Genomic DNA, 14431 nt, shown 5'->3' on the forward strand with positions numbered 1-14431 from the left:
TCCTGCCACCGAACTTCACTAATTCCCACTATATCTAACTTTAACCTATCCACTTCCCTTTTTAAATTTTCTAACCTACCTGCCCAATAAAGGGATCTGACATTCCACGCTCCAATCTGTAGAACGCCTGTTTTCTTTCTCCTGATAACAACCTCCTCCTGAGTAGTCCCCACCTGGAGATCCGAAAGGGGGACTATTTTACGTTCGGAATATTTTACCCAAGAGGATGCCATCATCATTTAACCATACAGTAAAGCTGCATGCCCTCGGGAAAAATTACGGCTGTAGTTTCCCCTTGCTTTCAGCCGTTCGCAGAGAGAAGGTAATAAATTGCTATACAGTACAAGTCACTTTAAGAAGAGAGAATGTTGCGAAACAGAGACAACTACATTCACGCTACTACTTATGCATCGATAGGAAGGGCTGTTGCGAAGTATACAGTAATTTTTACTATCACATACTGGTGAAAGATCTATCACAAAAATCTGTTAAGTTCTGGTCATTTAATGGGTCCAAACATTCCAGTCAGTCTCTTGTGAATGGCACTGAACTGAGTACAGCAGACAGAATGCAGAAATTCTAAATTCCACATTTTAAAGTGTATTCATCCAACAGGATACCTCTGCACCAATGTCTGGCCATGGCACATTCTCTCAGATGGGAGGAGGTATCAATATTACCATCTCCAGAACTGAAAATTATTAAGGGCACTTCAAATGAATAAGGCACCAGGCATCAGCCTCTGATGGAATTCTAGTTAAATTTTACATTAATACATTGTGGAATTAGCTCCTTCCCTACCTTGTATTGATAGAAAACCTTTTGCATGACGAGTTCCATGTGACTGGAAAAGTGAGCAGATAATCCTGTTTACAAACTGGTAAAAGATATAACGAATATATAATTAATGACCAATATCCCATTTAGAGGATCCTCAAGTATATTTTAATCTCAAACATTATAATGCTCCTGGAGGAAAACAGCTTCTCTCAACAAATCAGCAAACGCCACTGATGTGAAACACAGCTTGCTTTATTCATACAGATTTTGTAAGCAGCAGATGCAGGTGAACAGGTACATTCCATCTACCTAGAATTCCTAAAGGCGTGCAATGTTGTATCACCTTGTTGACTACTACCCAATATACAATCGTATGGGGTGCCATCGGAAATATAAGACTGGTTGAAGGAATATTTCACTGGAAAAAAAAGCCGTTATGTTATAAGAGACAGAAAACAACTCTCAGAAATGAAAGTAAGTAAAAGAAGGATCTTTTATGTTTTCAGTATACATATCCACTTTTTCAGATAGGATCACAGCTCTATAAGATCGTTGACTGAGGAATACATGGACAAAAATCCCATTTGGTGTAATGAATAGCAACTGTCTTTAATGTGGATAAATTTAGAATAATGCCTATAACAAAGAGAAAGAACCAGATACAAGATCAGGGTTGCCACAAGTTTCCCCAAGTGAAAGACGTATGTTGACAAAAAAATGTAAGGACTTCTGCATTTCTCCCCAGTATGAGCGAAAATCTCAACTACTAACATCAACATCTTTTGTAATGAACTGTTTTTAGATGGAGATGATAAATGGTATATGTGTTTCATTAAGAAGCATTTCCTTTGAGTCACAAGACAGAGTTAAAATGCCTTCACTGATTTCAGAAATAACCTCAGAAGAAAGTAGGTCACTTGAAAGAAGTATACGCCAGGGAAGAGTTGCATAAACCGACACTATAGGTAACTGCCAATAAAATATTGGTTCCACTATGTTTGTTATTGTCAGCTATTACCCACAGTGATATGTCTATTGTTTTACAGGTATTGTGTGATTTTTTTCTTTCGAGAAATATATGAGTATATAGCGCACAAACTGCCAGCGACTGCCACAATTTTCTTCTTCTTACTGTCCATACTTTCTGAAATATAAACTGCTTCCAAAGTGCCAAAATGTACTACATTAAATAAAATGTCTATCAAATGCCAACTGTACAATATACTTGGGATGAGACAGTCACAATTCCTGAAATCCATCACCTGTGGTCTCTGACCTGCCGAGGAGTGCCTCAGTCCAGGGTCAGTGGATAAACTACAAAAATCCACCACATTATACCACAGAAACAGACCTGGCCTGCGGACAGCTCAGTGAAACTTGATCCTAAGGGCAAGGCCTGCACGTTAGTGGGAAACAATGGGCTTCAGATCAGCAGAGCCGATCCATTAGAGATACCAGCAGAAATGGCTATCTGTTTTGGCTCACTGCAGGAATCCACTTGTTTGGCCTGCTATTTATGTGTCACAGACAGCATGTTGATGAAATGAGACCGCACCGATCAACCCGTGCAACAGATAACTTGCGCAAATACTCCGAGAATCGATACTAACGAGGATAGGTAGCAACTCACTGTAAAGATGGTCACTGAGCCACAGACAGGCATGTAGACTCACACTCTCACAACTAAATTTTTGGCCGTAGCCTATGTCATAAAACGAGAGCGCACACACACATTCACACAATCACTCAGACACAACTCATGCACACAGGACCGTTGTCTCCGGCTGCTGTGTCAACAATCTCTGAGGATCAGATACAAACAAACCAGTCCTCATGTCTCCCTACCTCTCATCCACAGCTGCTAGGCTAGTGACAAGAAGGGGTAGCAGCACTGGCTGCAAGCTGAGGGGAGTGGCAGGAAGGGGAAAGCATCAAGAATGAGAGAGTAGGGAAGCGGCGCACGTTATCAACTGCATCCAGCCAGTGACTATGCCTGATATCTCAGTAACAAACCACTTCATCTACTGTGACAAAAACGAGATTTTCCAGTCCCCCCCCCCCCCCCCCCCCCCGACACATTTGAAATTCCATGATATTCCCTGATTTCCAGAACTTGTGGCAACCCTGAAGATTAATGTATTGAGCATATCACATCATACAAGTATTTAGGGGTAATGCTAAGTAGCATATGAAATGGGACAATCACTTTAAATCAGTGCTAGGGAAGGTGAATAGAAGACTTACACTTGTTGCAATGGTTCTAGGTAAGCATGGTGCACCTATAAAGAATATCGCATACAAAATGGTAGTGTGAGCAATTGCAGAATATTTTGCCAACATTAGCTATCCCAACAAGTAGGCATCGAACCAATTCAGAGATGTGATACTAGGGTTGTATGAGGTCTACGTAGCCTACATGGAAGTAACGAGAACACAATTCCCATAAAACCATTTGGATGGACGTAGAGAATCTGTGCTTGGTGAAGACTTTGAAACCATTACATTGTCACTATCGTATATCTTATGCAGGGATCATGAGAATCGAGAGATCAGGGCACACACAGAGATATGCATATAGTTTTTTCCCCTCGCTTAGTATACAAATGGAGCAGGAAAGAAAAAAAAAAAAAATAGTAACGCTGGCATGATTTAACATCTGCCATGAATTGTTCTGTAGCTTGTGTTCCTACATAGGTGGATGTAGGGACCCTAAGTTCTTATTTCGTTCAGAAATCTATTTATTTTCAATAACTGAAAGGAACCCGAAGACATCAGAAACCAAGAAAAATATGACGTACATCAAACAACTTAGTTTTTTACCATATTGTGGTCAAGAGAATATATTAAATGCAATTTATAGTAAATATGGTGGCAACTGTTTTCATCTGGGCTAATTTTGAAGTATTTTTACTTAAAAATTATCCCTTCAGGGAATGTGTGTCTTCTATATAAATTAATATGGACAAACCTGTAAGAAAAGAGAACAAAATAACCTATGGCATACTCTAGACAATTTACTTCAGAGATGAATCATCCCATGTTGTAATTTTCTGCAAATCATGCTGGAATGGTCCAGTCAAGCTCAAAAAGCAGTACTACTTCAACATACATACATAAATTGAGATTAAATATCCCGCAAAATTTTTCAACAAACGAAACTGTTGTCTCATATTTTCCATACAACTTCAACAAAATCATTGCCACTGCTAAAGTGCCACCGAACAATATACTTCCAAGATCATTCAGGCCTTAAGAAACCAACCATATTCTTAGTTTGACTACTTCCCTTTATGCTCTAGAAGCATTCGTGTGGATACAACAACACACAAGTTGTACATCCATGTTAATGGCTACTGCTAAAGTCATGCTAAACAATAACTGTCACTTAGTTGCTGAAAAATGCTCCACATTGCAAAACTTAACACTTATGTGCCAGTTAAATAACTTGTCCTCCTCAACACCATCTCCTTAGGTGGGTAGTTTATCCAAAATACTCTCTATATAACCTCCTTGACCCCTACACCATCATACATATTAGGCAAACAGCAGATACTGAACACTGACAACACAATATAACCAATAACATCCAGTTTTTTTTTTAAAGTAGCAGCTTTCTTACTAAGGATGTTATATTTGCTTGCAGTTGGTTCAGGTATAAGTAGGTTACAGACTTTAATGACAGTTGTGTAAAATGCAGAGACTCACAGTGGTATCATAGAATAAAATGTACTCTGGCTACCAGCCATATCAAGTGGTTAAAACATCATGAGCTTTCAACCAATCACCCCTTTGTCACTGTCAAATGGTATGACTGTCAGTCGCAGCTGGTATGCCCTTATACAGATTATACGGGCATACGCTGATTTGGAGTTCAACACAGCTGCTTCAGCCTCGCAATCAATGCATCCCAAGCCACACTGTTCTATGAAGGATGATATTGGTTATTCTTTTTGATAGATTCTTTAATTACATAGTTGCAGAAGCCATTAGTGAGAGTCACAGCTGAAGTTTCATCAAATTCGATCCAGTAACGACTTTCCGGAGCATACACCAACCCAGAAGCTGATAATGTGAGCTGCAGAGGTTTCATCAAATTTCATCCAATTACTAGAGCATGGTTCACACTAACAGTTTCAAGACTGTGTAATTAAAGAAATGATCAAAATACACATCAGTGATAACATCTTTATTAGAAATGAAGGCCTGGAACTCAGCAAAGAGTGGAATCCAGTGATCGTGAGGGTGGAGCAGGTGCATCGATGGTGACTCAAAGCATGCATATACAGCAATGATATGAGCACCAGTGACATCACAGCTAGCAGCTTGTGTATATAAGGGCATACCAGTAGTCCACTGGCAGTCACACCATTTGAAAATGCCCAAAAAAAAAAAAAAAAAAAAAAAAAAAAAAAAAAAAAAAAAAAAATTGCTTGCTTAAAAGATCATTGCATTTTAACCACTTGATAAGACCGTAAGCCAGAAACTTTTTATTTAATGATAGTTCACTGTTAATACATAGAACAGAGGTCTGCAGATGTTACTCACTCTGATCTATTTCTTGACTGTGTGCATATCCCTTCTGTGAAATGTAGACCAAGATGAACAACTGAAATGCTGAACAATACTGCTCCCTTTCCATGCACGATGGATAGAATATTCCCCCCCCCCCATAATCTCCTCTCACTGCCATACTACACAAACTAAATTTAGTTAGTAATATTTTTTTTTTCTTTGTCAGTGGTTTGTGGATAAATGTATTTTGATAAAATACAAAGACTAACCCCATCTTGTCAATGTTGAGGTTATTATACAAGATGGCAACCAGAAAGTCTGAACTGGGCATGAATTGGTAAGGAAAATCGGCTGAGCTAATCTTTACATGAATTGAAAATTAATAACGAAGTTTCAAATTGTTGCCTACCAGAAATATACATGTTAACACTGAAATAGCTTGGTAATTTTCCAATAGTCACGGAAATAAGCATCTAATATCTCAACAATATTAACACTTGGGGGAAATATGGCTACAGAATTCATTGAACTTAGTTTCATGTTCCACAGATCATTTGCACAATAAAGATGTAAAGCGAGTAATTTTATTTTCACAAACTATTTTGTAACTATGGCCTACATAATGACTATTTAAAAGGCCTTATTTAATTTTTTTTAAAAAGAAGTACCTACACAGATGCAAGTTACTAATTCCTACCCAACATCTTTTTCACATTACAATAATAGAAATTCTAGTGAACAGGAGGAGATGTCAAGGAGAAATCTTTTCAGTTTACTTTCACATTTCACTTCGTTTACTGTCAAACACCCTAATTCACTGGGCAAGTGAACAAAAACTTTGGCTTCACCATTGTGCACCACTTCTTGTGCTAAAGACAATCTCAGTGTGTCATAATGAATGTCATTTTTCCTTCTGGTATTGTGATTATGTATATCATTGTTCCTTCTGAACTGCAGCGGATTATTTACGGCAAACTTCATGAGAGAATGTAGGCCTACTGAAGCAGTAGCCAAACGTCTAATTCCTTAAACAGGTGATTGTGAGTGAGTACCAAGTATTACCATTACAGCACATTTTTTGAGGAATGAAGACATTTTACACCAGGACTTTATTCGGTATGACATTATTGGAAAGTATGTAAACATACTTATTTGCCTCTTCTCAAGAACAACTATGATCCTAAGTGCTAATTTAGCTGAACTAGGTGGTTTTAGGAATTCCAAAAGATAACCGCCATTAAAAAACTGGAACTAATGCATTCAAGTTTTGGGAACCAGGCCAGATTATGCATTTCCAAAATCATTTAATTATAATCACTAGTACGGTCCGTTACATTTGGGGTAGGTCTTGTAAGGAATCGATTGACAAAACACATTTACTTATACGTGGCCAGTTTACAAAACTGGCCAATGTTGGACATGAACCCTCTCTTAGAACTATAACAAGCGGAAATACTGATCCAGGAATTCTAGTATAGCTTTTTATGGGGAAAAAATGTAGAATTAATTCTATCATGTAAATCTAAAACGTAATCTCTTGTACAACTAAACAACAAAAACACACAAAGCATTCATTAGTTTGAAATGTTCTCATGCATTCAGCCGAGTGAAGCCAGGGAACATTCCAAAATAATCATACGCTGGGAAAGCCTAAAATGACATTTTAATTGCCGAGTAGGGCAGAAATCGCGCCACTGCTACAAGTTTAAGATCATACTTCACTTTGTCACAAACGCCACTTCCACATTCCAAGAGAAATATTCTGTTACGGCAGTGATCAAAGAATGAGCAGCGGAAAGTTGAGGAACAGCTAATATCGTCAATCACTTACGATAAAAATTCCATCACATTAAAATCAAGAAGAAATATTATGTGCAAGTCGTGACGAAGATGACGTTTAAAATTATGTTACATTAACCTGCATGATTTTCGTCGAACACTTCAGGCGTCCCAAGTTATGAAACAGCGTTCACATAATTCTGATATAACAAGGAATAATCCTTGATAGACAATATTTTGCAATCTGCTGTTTGACATATCTTGACAAGAATTCCCAATTTTCAAACAGGACGCTTCAAGTAACCAAAGATATTTGTTTACTGTTTGGATTTCAAAATATGCCCACACCATAGATTATAGTATGTCGCATGGCCATATCTCTGACTGATAGCCATATAGCATTTAAAAGGAAATTAAAAGAATTTCTTAATGGCAACTCCTTCTACTCATTAGATGAATTTTTGGATATAGTAAGTGGGTAATTTCCCCAACCCCACAAAAAAATTAAGTGTCATGTAATATTTTGTGTAATGTAATATCTTGTATGGACACCTTTTATTAACCTGACACGTTCCACGTCATTACAAAGTGTCGTATTCATGATCTATGGAACATGTACTAATCTAATCTATTCCAAATCTCTTCACCTCATGTACTTTAGAAGCTACAGTAACTGATATCACCAGGTATGGAGATGGGTGTGAGACAACAATTGATCAGGTGTTTATTAACAAAGAGACCTGTAGTTATCAGGTTGAAGTAACAGATACTGGTTTCTCTGACCACATGGCAATCAAGCTCTTATTAAAAAATATGGTTAGGAAAAAACATGGTAGTGGAAACTATATAGAAACAAGATATACACTCCTGGAAATTGAAATAAGAACACCGTGAATTCATTGTCCCAGGAAGGGGAAACTTTATTGACACATTCCTGGGGTCAGATACATCACATGATCACATTGACAGAACCACAGGCACATAGACACAGGCAACAGAGCATGCACAATGTCGGCACTAGTACAGTGTATATCCACCTTTCGCAGCAATGCAGGCTGCTATTCTCCCATGGAGACGATCGTAGAGATGCTGGATGTAGTCCTGTGGAACGGCTTGCCATGCCATTTCCACCTGGCGCCTCAGTTGGACCAGCGTTCGTGCTGGACGTGCAGACCGCGTGAGATGACGCTTCATCCAGTCCCAAACATGCTCAATGGGGGACAGATCCGGAGATCTTGCTGGCCAGGGTAGTTGACTTACACCTTCTAGAGCACGTTGGGTGGCACGGGATACATGTGGACGTGCATTGTCCTGTTGGAACAGCAAGTTCCCTTGCCGGTCTAGGAATGGTAGAACGATGGGTTCGATGACGGTTTGGATGTACCGTGCACTATTCAGTGTCCCCTCGACGATCACCAGTGGTGTACGGCCAGTGTAGGAGATCGCTCCCCACACCATGATGCCGGGTGTTGGCCCTGTGTGCCTCGGTCGTATGCAGTCCTGATTGTGGCGCTCACCTGCACGGCGCCAAACACGCATACGACCATCATTGGCACCAAGGCAGAAGCGACTCTCATCGCTGAAGACGACACGTCTCCATTCGTCCCTCCATTCACGCCTGTCGCGACACCACTGGAGGCGGGCTGCACGATGTTGGGGCGTGAGCGGAAGACGGCCTAACGGTGTGCGGGACCGTAGCCCAGCTTCATGGAGACGGTTGCGAATGGTCCTCGCCGATACCCCAGGAGCAACAGTGTCCCTAATTTGCTGGGAAGTGGCGGTGCGGTCCCCTACGGCACTGCGTAGGATCCTACGGTCTTGGCGTGCATCCGTGCGTCGCTGCGGTCCGTTCCCAGGTCGACGGGCACGTGCACCTTCCGCCGACCACTGGCGACAACATCGATATACTGTGGAGACCTCACGCCCCACGTGTTGAGCAATTCGGCGGTACGTCCACCCAGCCTCCCGCATGCCCACTATACGCCCTCGCTCAAAGTCCGTCAACTGCACATATGGTTCACGTCCATGCTGTCGCGGCATGCTACCAGTGTTGTAGACTGCGATGGAGCTCCGTATGCCACGGCAAACTAGCTGACACTGACGGCGGCGGTGCACAAATGCCGCGCAGCTAGCGCCATTCGACGGCCAACACCACGGTTCCTGGTGTGTCTGCTGTGCTGTGCGTGTGATCATTGCTTGTACAGCCCTCTCGCAGTGTCCGGAGCAAGTATGGTGGGTCTGACACACCGGTGTCAATGTGTTCTTTTTTCCATTTCCAGGAGTGTATTAATGAAAGTAGCCTTTGGAATTTTAATAGCATGTTGCATAGTGTTGAATGGGACAGAGACCCAAACAAACTGTAGACTCTAAATATGAGTCATTTTTCTCTGATTATAAGTACTGTTTTGACGTCGTTTTCCCCCTCAAAAAAGTAAAAATCTCTCTCAAATCTAATTCATGGTCAACTGCAGGAATTAAGAAATCTGCAGGTATTCTCAGATATCTGGGTTGGCATTTAAAGCGTAATGCAGCTTTAAAACCGTATCTTAGATGCTACAGAAAAGTCTACAGAAAATTTATTCATGCAGCAAGAAAACTGAACAATGACTTAATTATCAGAAAAGGCAGCAATAAAACCAAATCAGTTTGGAAGGTCATAAACCATAAAATTGGTAAATCCAAAGTGACAAACGATAATCTTATCATAAAAAAGGGAAGAAAAGTTGTTGAAGACCCTCGGTGTGTTGCCAGTATGTTCAATGACTACTACATTAACAACGCTCAAAATCTTATCAAGAACCTGGAGAACTCTAAAGGTAGTAAGTCAAAAGTTCCAGCAAATGAAAAGACAATGTTTTTATACCCAGTTACGCATTCAGAAGTAAGAAATGCAATTAATCAGGTGAAAAATAAAATGTCCTGTGGATGTGATGGTATTCCTGATAAGGTCATAAAATATAGTGCAGACAAAATAATAATTGAACTAGTTGTGTAGGGAAGCAGCCTACTCACGCTGTAGTAATTCACATCAGTTTCCATTGTGTGCCAGCCAGTCTGCTGCAACTAGCTCTGACGTCATAAATGTTGCACAATACCTTAAAAATCAAGCAAATGACCTAAAACTTTTCTAGCATGTCAGGAATAATACTAAATTAATGTGTGTTAAATGTCAGTTCGATAACTTCAGCCATTTTCGAAATTTGGACGTTTTTCTGAAAAAAATCATTGGCGCAACAGAAAAGAGCTAGAGACTTCAAAATTTATATTTAGATTCATCTTTCATAATGATTTAATAAAAACAGTACTTTGGATTTCACAAATTAAGATTTTAGTGGAAATTCATGATTTTCTGGTTTTCATCTCAAAACTGAAGGAAGCAAGATAGATTAGGTAGGCTAATAAATAAGGCTAGGATGTTTAGATTTAAATAGGTTGGAGGTCCGCTATGACTATGAAGATGTGAAAAGTTTCTTTTGAATACCTATAAAATTATAGCGATAGCGGATCTCAAAAGGGCCAGTTCAGAGCTCATCTATTGCGTGCAGAGTAATTAAATTAATTCTCTCGCCTAAAATATTTAACTTAGCCACGTCAAAAATTTATTATCAATACTTACCTGCGTGCTGAATGCACATTTAAATTAAGAGCTTCATCGACCATCAGCAAAAGAAGCTATAAATTATTATGTAACTTGAAGTGTTGCGTTACTAGCCCAGCGGCTAGTCGGGAGAGCCGATTTGATCAGGCGTTCCCTTAGCCATCCGCACCGCGGCTTTATATATAAGAACGCTGCGCGAGGAAGCAAGGCCCCAGTTCTCTCCAGACGCTGAATGACACGCCATCTGTGTCGGGAGTCGCATCGCATCTGTATCACTGCTACAAACAGCCTCGGGTGCCGTATTAAGTTACTAGAGATACGCGGAACCATGAAATCATTTCAAGTGAAGGGTTAATTCTGGGGTGATTTTCATTATCTAGCTTCAGTTTGCGTATTGTCGTATTTTCACGTGCCGTCGCGGGACAGACATTCTACCAATTATTTAGCGTGGCGTTTGATGAAATACTCTCATCAAATTATGGCGAGCATTCTTTTTAACATTTAATTCGGACATTTATAGTTGCATCAGCGCATTAGACTCTGAACTGCTCCTTTAGTTAGGTTGTAGGGATACTTGTGTTTTTTATCAGTGAATTTCAGAATACACTCAACTATTTTGGAAAACCGTTTTTGATTAGAAATCCCGGACAATCTCCTAATTCCTCAGAGCTATAAGCTGCAGCTATAATGGTATTCTCAGATGAAGTGGGCACTAGGATCTCTAAGTACTGGCTTCACGTTTTGTTAAATCACTTTCTGGGTGCTAAAAAGTAAATAGAGAGCCAGTGTTGAGAACGGCGAAAGACAGCATTCTCAACATTCTAAAAGCCAGAAACTGATTCAACATGCAAGCATTTATACAGCAATTAGATTTCTTACAAATCAGTCGCCGCCCCACAGTTGGTATTATTAATACATCATTTAAACTGGTGAATTCCCTTCTGCACTTAAAAAAATCAAAAGTAAGGCCACTTTATAAAAAAAGACTGTCCATATACCACACAAAATTATAGACAATTGTCACAACTTTCAGGTTTTGCTAAAGTCATTGAGAGGATTATGTATGAGAGACTGTTGAGTTTCCTAAACAAATGCAAAATTCTAACCAATGCACAGATTGGATTCAGGAAAAACAGGTCTACAGAAACATCTGTATATCACTTCTTGGAACAGGTTTTATCTCCAATGGATAATGAGGACTTAAACTGAGGAATATTTCTAGATCCATCCAAGGCATTTGTCCTCATCAGCCATGACATTTTGCTGGAGAAACTGTATTGCTATGGAGTACATGGAAAAGCATACAGCTGGTTTCAATCGTATCTGTGTAACAGATATCAAAGTGTTGAAATAATACATAATGGCACAAGTCAACTGTAGTGTACTCCAGGGTTCTGTTCTAGGCCCTCTGCTCTTCTTAATTTTTATTAATGTTTTTTCCTAACCACCTAACATGAGCAGAACCAGTACTTTTTGCAGATGATATGAGCCTTTTCATTAAGGGACTTAGTAAAGCTGACCTACAAGAAAAATAGCTTCAACAATGAATGAGGCAGCTGAATGGTTCATGGACAATTACTTCATTATAAATGACAAAAAAACCACTTGGATGAACTTTAGGCACATAAGGAACAAAGTAAAAAATAACATAAGGGTAGAGATTGGGAAATGTCGAACAAACTTATTTTACAAAATTTTTAGGTGTATGGCTGGACAATAACTTGAGATCGGAAAAACATGTTGAACTATTGAATAAAAAACTTAGTAAATACTGTTATATATTGTTGTTGTTGTTGTTGTTGTTGTGGTCTTCAGTCCTGAGACTGGTTTGATGCACCTCTCCACGCTACTCTATCCCGTGAAAGCTTCTTCATCCCCCAGTACCTATTGCAACCTACATCCATCTGAATCTGCTTAGTGTATTCATCTCTTGGTCTCCCTCTACGATTTTTACCCTCCATCCTGCCCTCCAATGCTAAATATGTGATCCCTTGTTGCCTCTGAACATGTCCTTCCAACCGATCCCTTCTTCTAAACAAGTTGTGCCACAAACTCCTCTTCTCCCCAATCCTATTCAGTACCTTCTCATTAGTTATGTGATCTATCCATCTAATCTTCAGCATTCTTCTGTAGCACCACATTTCCAAAGCTTCTATTCTCTTCTTGTCCAAACTATTTATTGTCCATGTTTCACTTCCATACATGGCTACACTACATACATGTACTTTCAGAAACGACTTCCTGACACTTAAATCTATACTCGATGTTAACAAATGTCTCTTCTTCAGAAACGCTTTCCTTGCCATTGCCAGTCTACATTTTATATCCTTTCTACTGCGATCATCATCAGTTATTTTGCTCCCCAAATAGCAAAACTCCTTTACTACATTAACTGTCTCATTTCCTAATCTAATTCCCTCAGCATCACCTGACTTAATTCGACTACATTCCATTATCCTAGTTTTGCTTTTGTTGATGTTCATATTATATCCTCCTTTTAAGACACTGTCCATTCCGTTCAACTGCTCTTCCAAGTCCTAGCTGTCTCTGACAGAATTACAATGTCACTGGCGAACCTTAAAGTTTTTATTTCTTCTTCATGGATTTTAATACCTATACCGAATTTTTCTTTTGTTTGCTTTACTGCTTGCTCAATATACAGATTGAATAACATTAGGGATACGCTACAACCATCTCTCACTCCCTTCCCAATCGCTGCTTCCCTTTCATGTCCTTCAACTCTTAAAGCCTCCATCTGGTTTCTGTACAAATTGTAAATAGCCTTTCGCTCCCTGTACTTTACCCCTGCCACCTTCAGAATTTGAAAAAGAGTATTCCAGTCAACATTGTCAAAAGCTTTCTCTAAGTCTACAAATGCTAGAAAGGTAGGTTTGCCTTTTCTTAATCTAGCTTCTAAGTTAAGTCGTAGGGTCAGTATTGCCTCACGTGTTCCCATATTTCTACAGAATCCAAACTGATCTTCCCCAAGGTCGGCTTCTACTAGTTTTTCCATTCATCTGTAAAGAATTCACGTTAGTATTTTGCAGCCGTGACTTATTATACTGATAGTTGGGTAATTTTCACATCTGCCAACGCCTGCTTTTTTTGGGATAGGAATTATTATATTCTTCTTGAAGTCTGAGAGTATTTCACCTGTCTCATACATCTTGCTCACTAGATGGTAGAGTTTTGTCAGGACTGGCTCTCCCAAGGCTGTCATTAGTCCTAATGGGATGTTCTCTACTCCCGGTGCCTTGTTTCGACTCAGGTCTTTCAGTTCTCTGTCAAACTCTTCACACAGTATCATATCTCCCATTTCATCTTCATCTACATCCTCTTCCATTTCCATAATATTGTCCTCAAGTACATCACCCTTGTCTAGACCCTCTATATACTCCTTCCACCTTTCTGCTTTCCCTTCTTTGCTTAGAACTGGGTTTCCATCTGAGCTCTTGATATTCATAGAAGTGGCTCTCTTTTCTCCAAAGGTCTCTTTAATTTTCCTGTAGGCAGTATCTATCTTACCTCTAGTGAGATAAGCCTCTATATCCTTACATTTGTCCTCTAGCCATGCCTGCTTAGCCATTTTGCACTTCCTATCGATCTCATTTTTGAGACGTTTGTATTCCTTTTTGCCCTCTTGATTTACTTCATTTTTATATTTTCTCCTTTCGTCAATTATATCCAATATTTCTTCTGTCACCCAAGGATTTCTATTGGCCCTTGTCTTTTTACCTACTTGATCGTCTGCTTTGCTGTGCT

At 39.6% G+C, this 14431-nt stretch overlaps 1 protein-coding gene across 2 annotated transcripts in view; it reads right to left on the reverse strand.

Annotated features, from left to right (window-relative positions):
- LOC124777058 overlaps positions 1-7392 on the reverse strand; it is a 159581-nt gene extending 152189 nt beyond the window's left edge. For both annotated transcript variants that reach the window (XM_047252332.1, XM_047252331.1), the window contains exon 1: positions 7211-7392. In XM_047252332.1, the coding sequence (XP_047108288.1) occupies positions 7211-7216 (6 nt within the window). In that variant the 5' untranslated portion in view covers positions 7217-7392. The remainder of the gene's footprint in view (positions 1-7210) is intronic.
- Positions 7393-14431: the final 7039 nt, after the last annotated feature.

The sequence above is a fragment of the Schistocerca piceifrons genome, chromosome 2 (genome assembly GCF_021461385.2).
Source record: "Schistocerca piceifrons isolate TAMUIC-IGC-003096 chromosome 2, iqSchPice1.1, whole genome shotgun sequence".
In the NCBI taxonomy this organism is placed as follows: Eukaryota; Metazoa; Arthropoda; class Insecta; order Orthoptera; family Acrididae; genus Schistocerca; species Schistocerca piceifrons.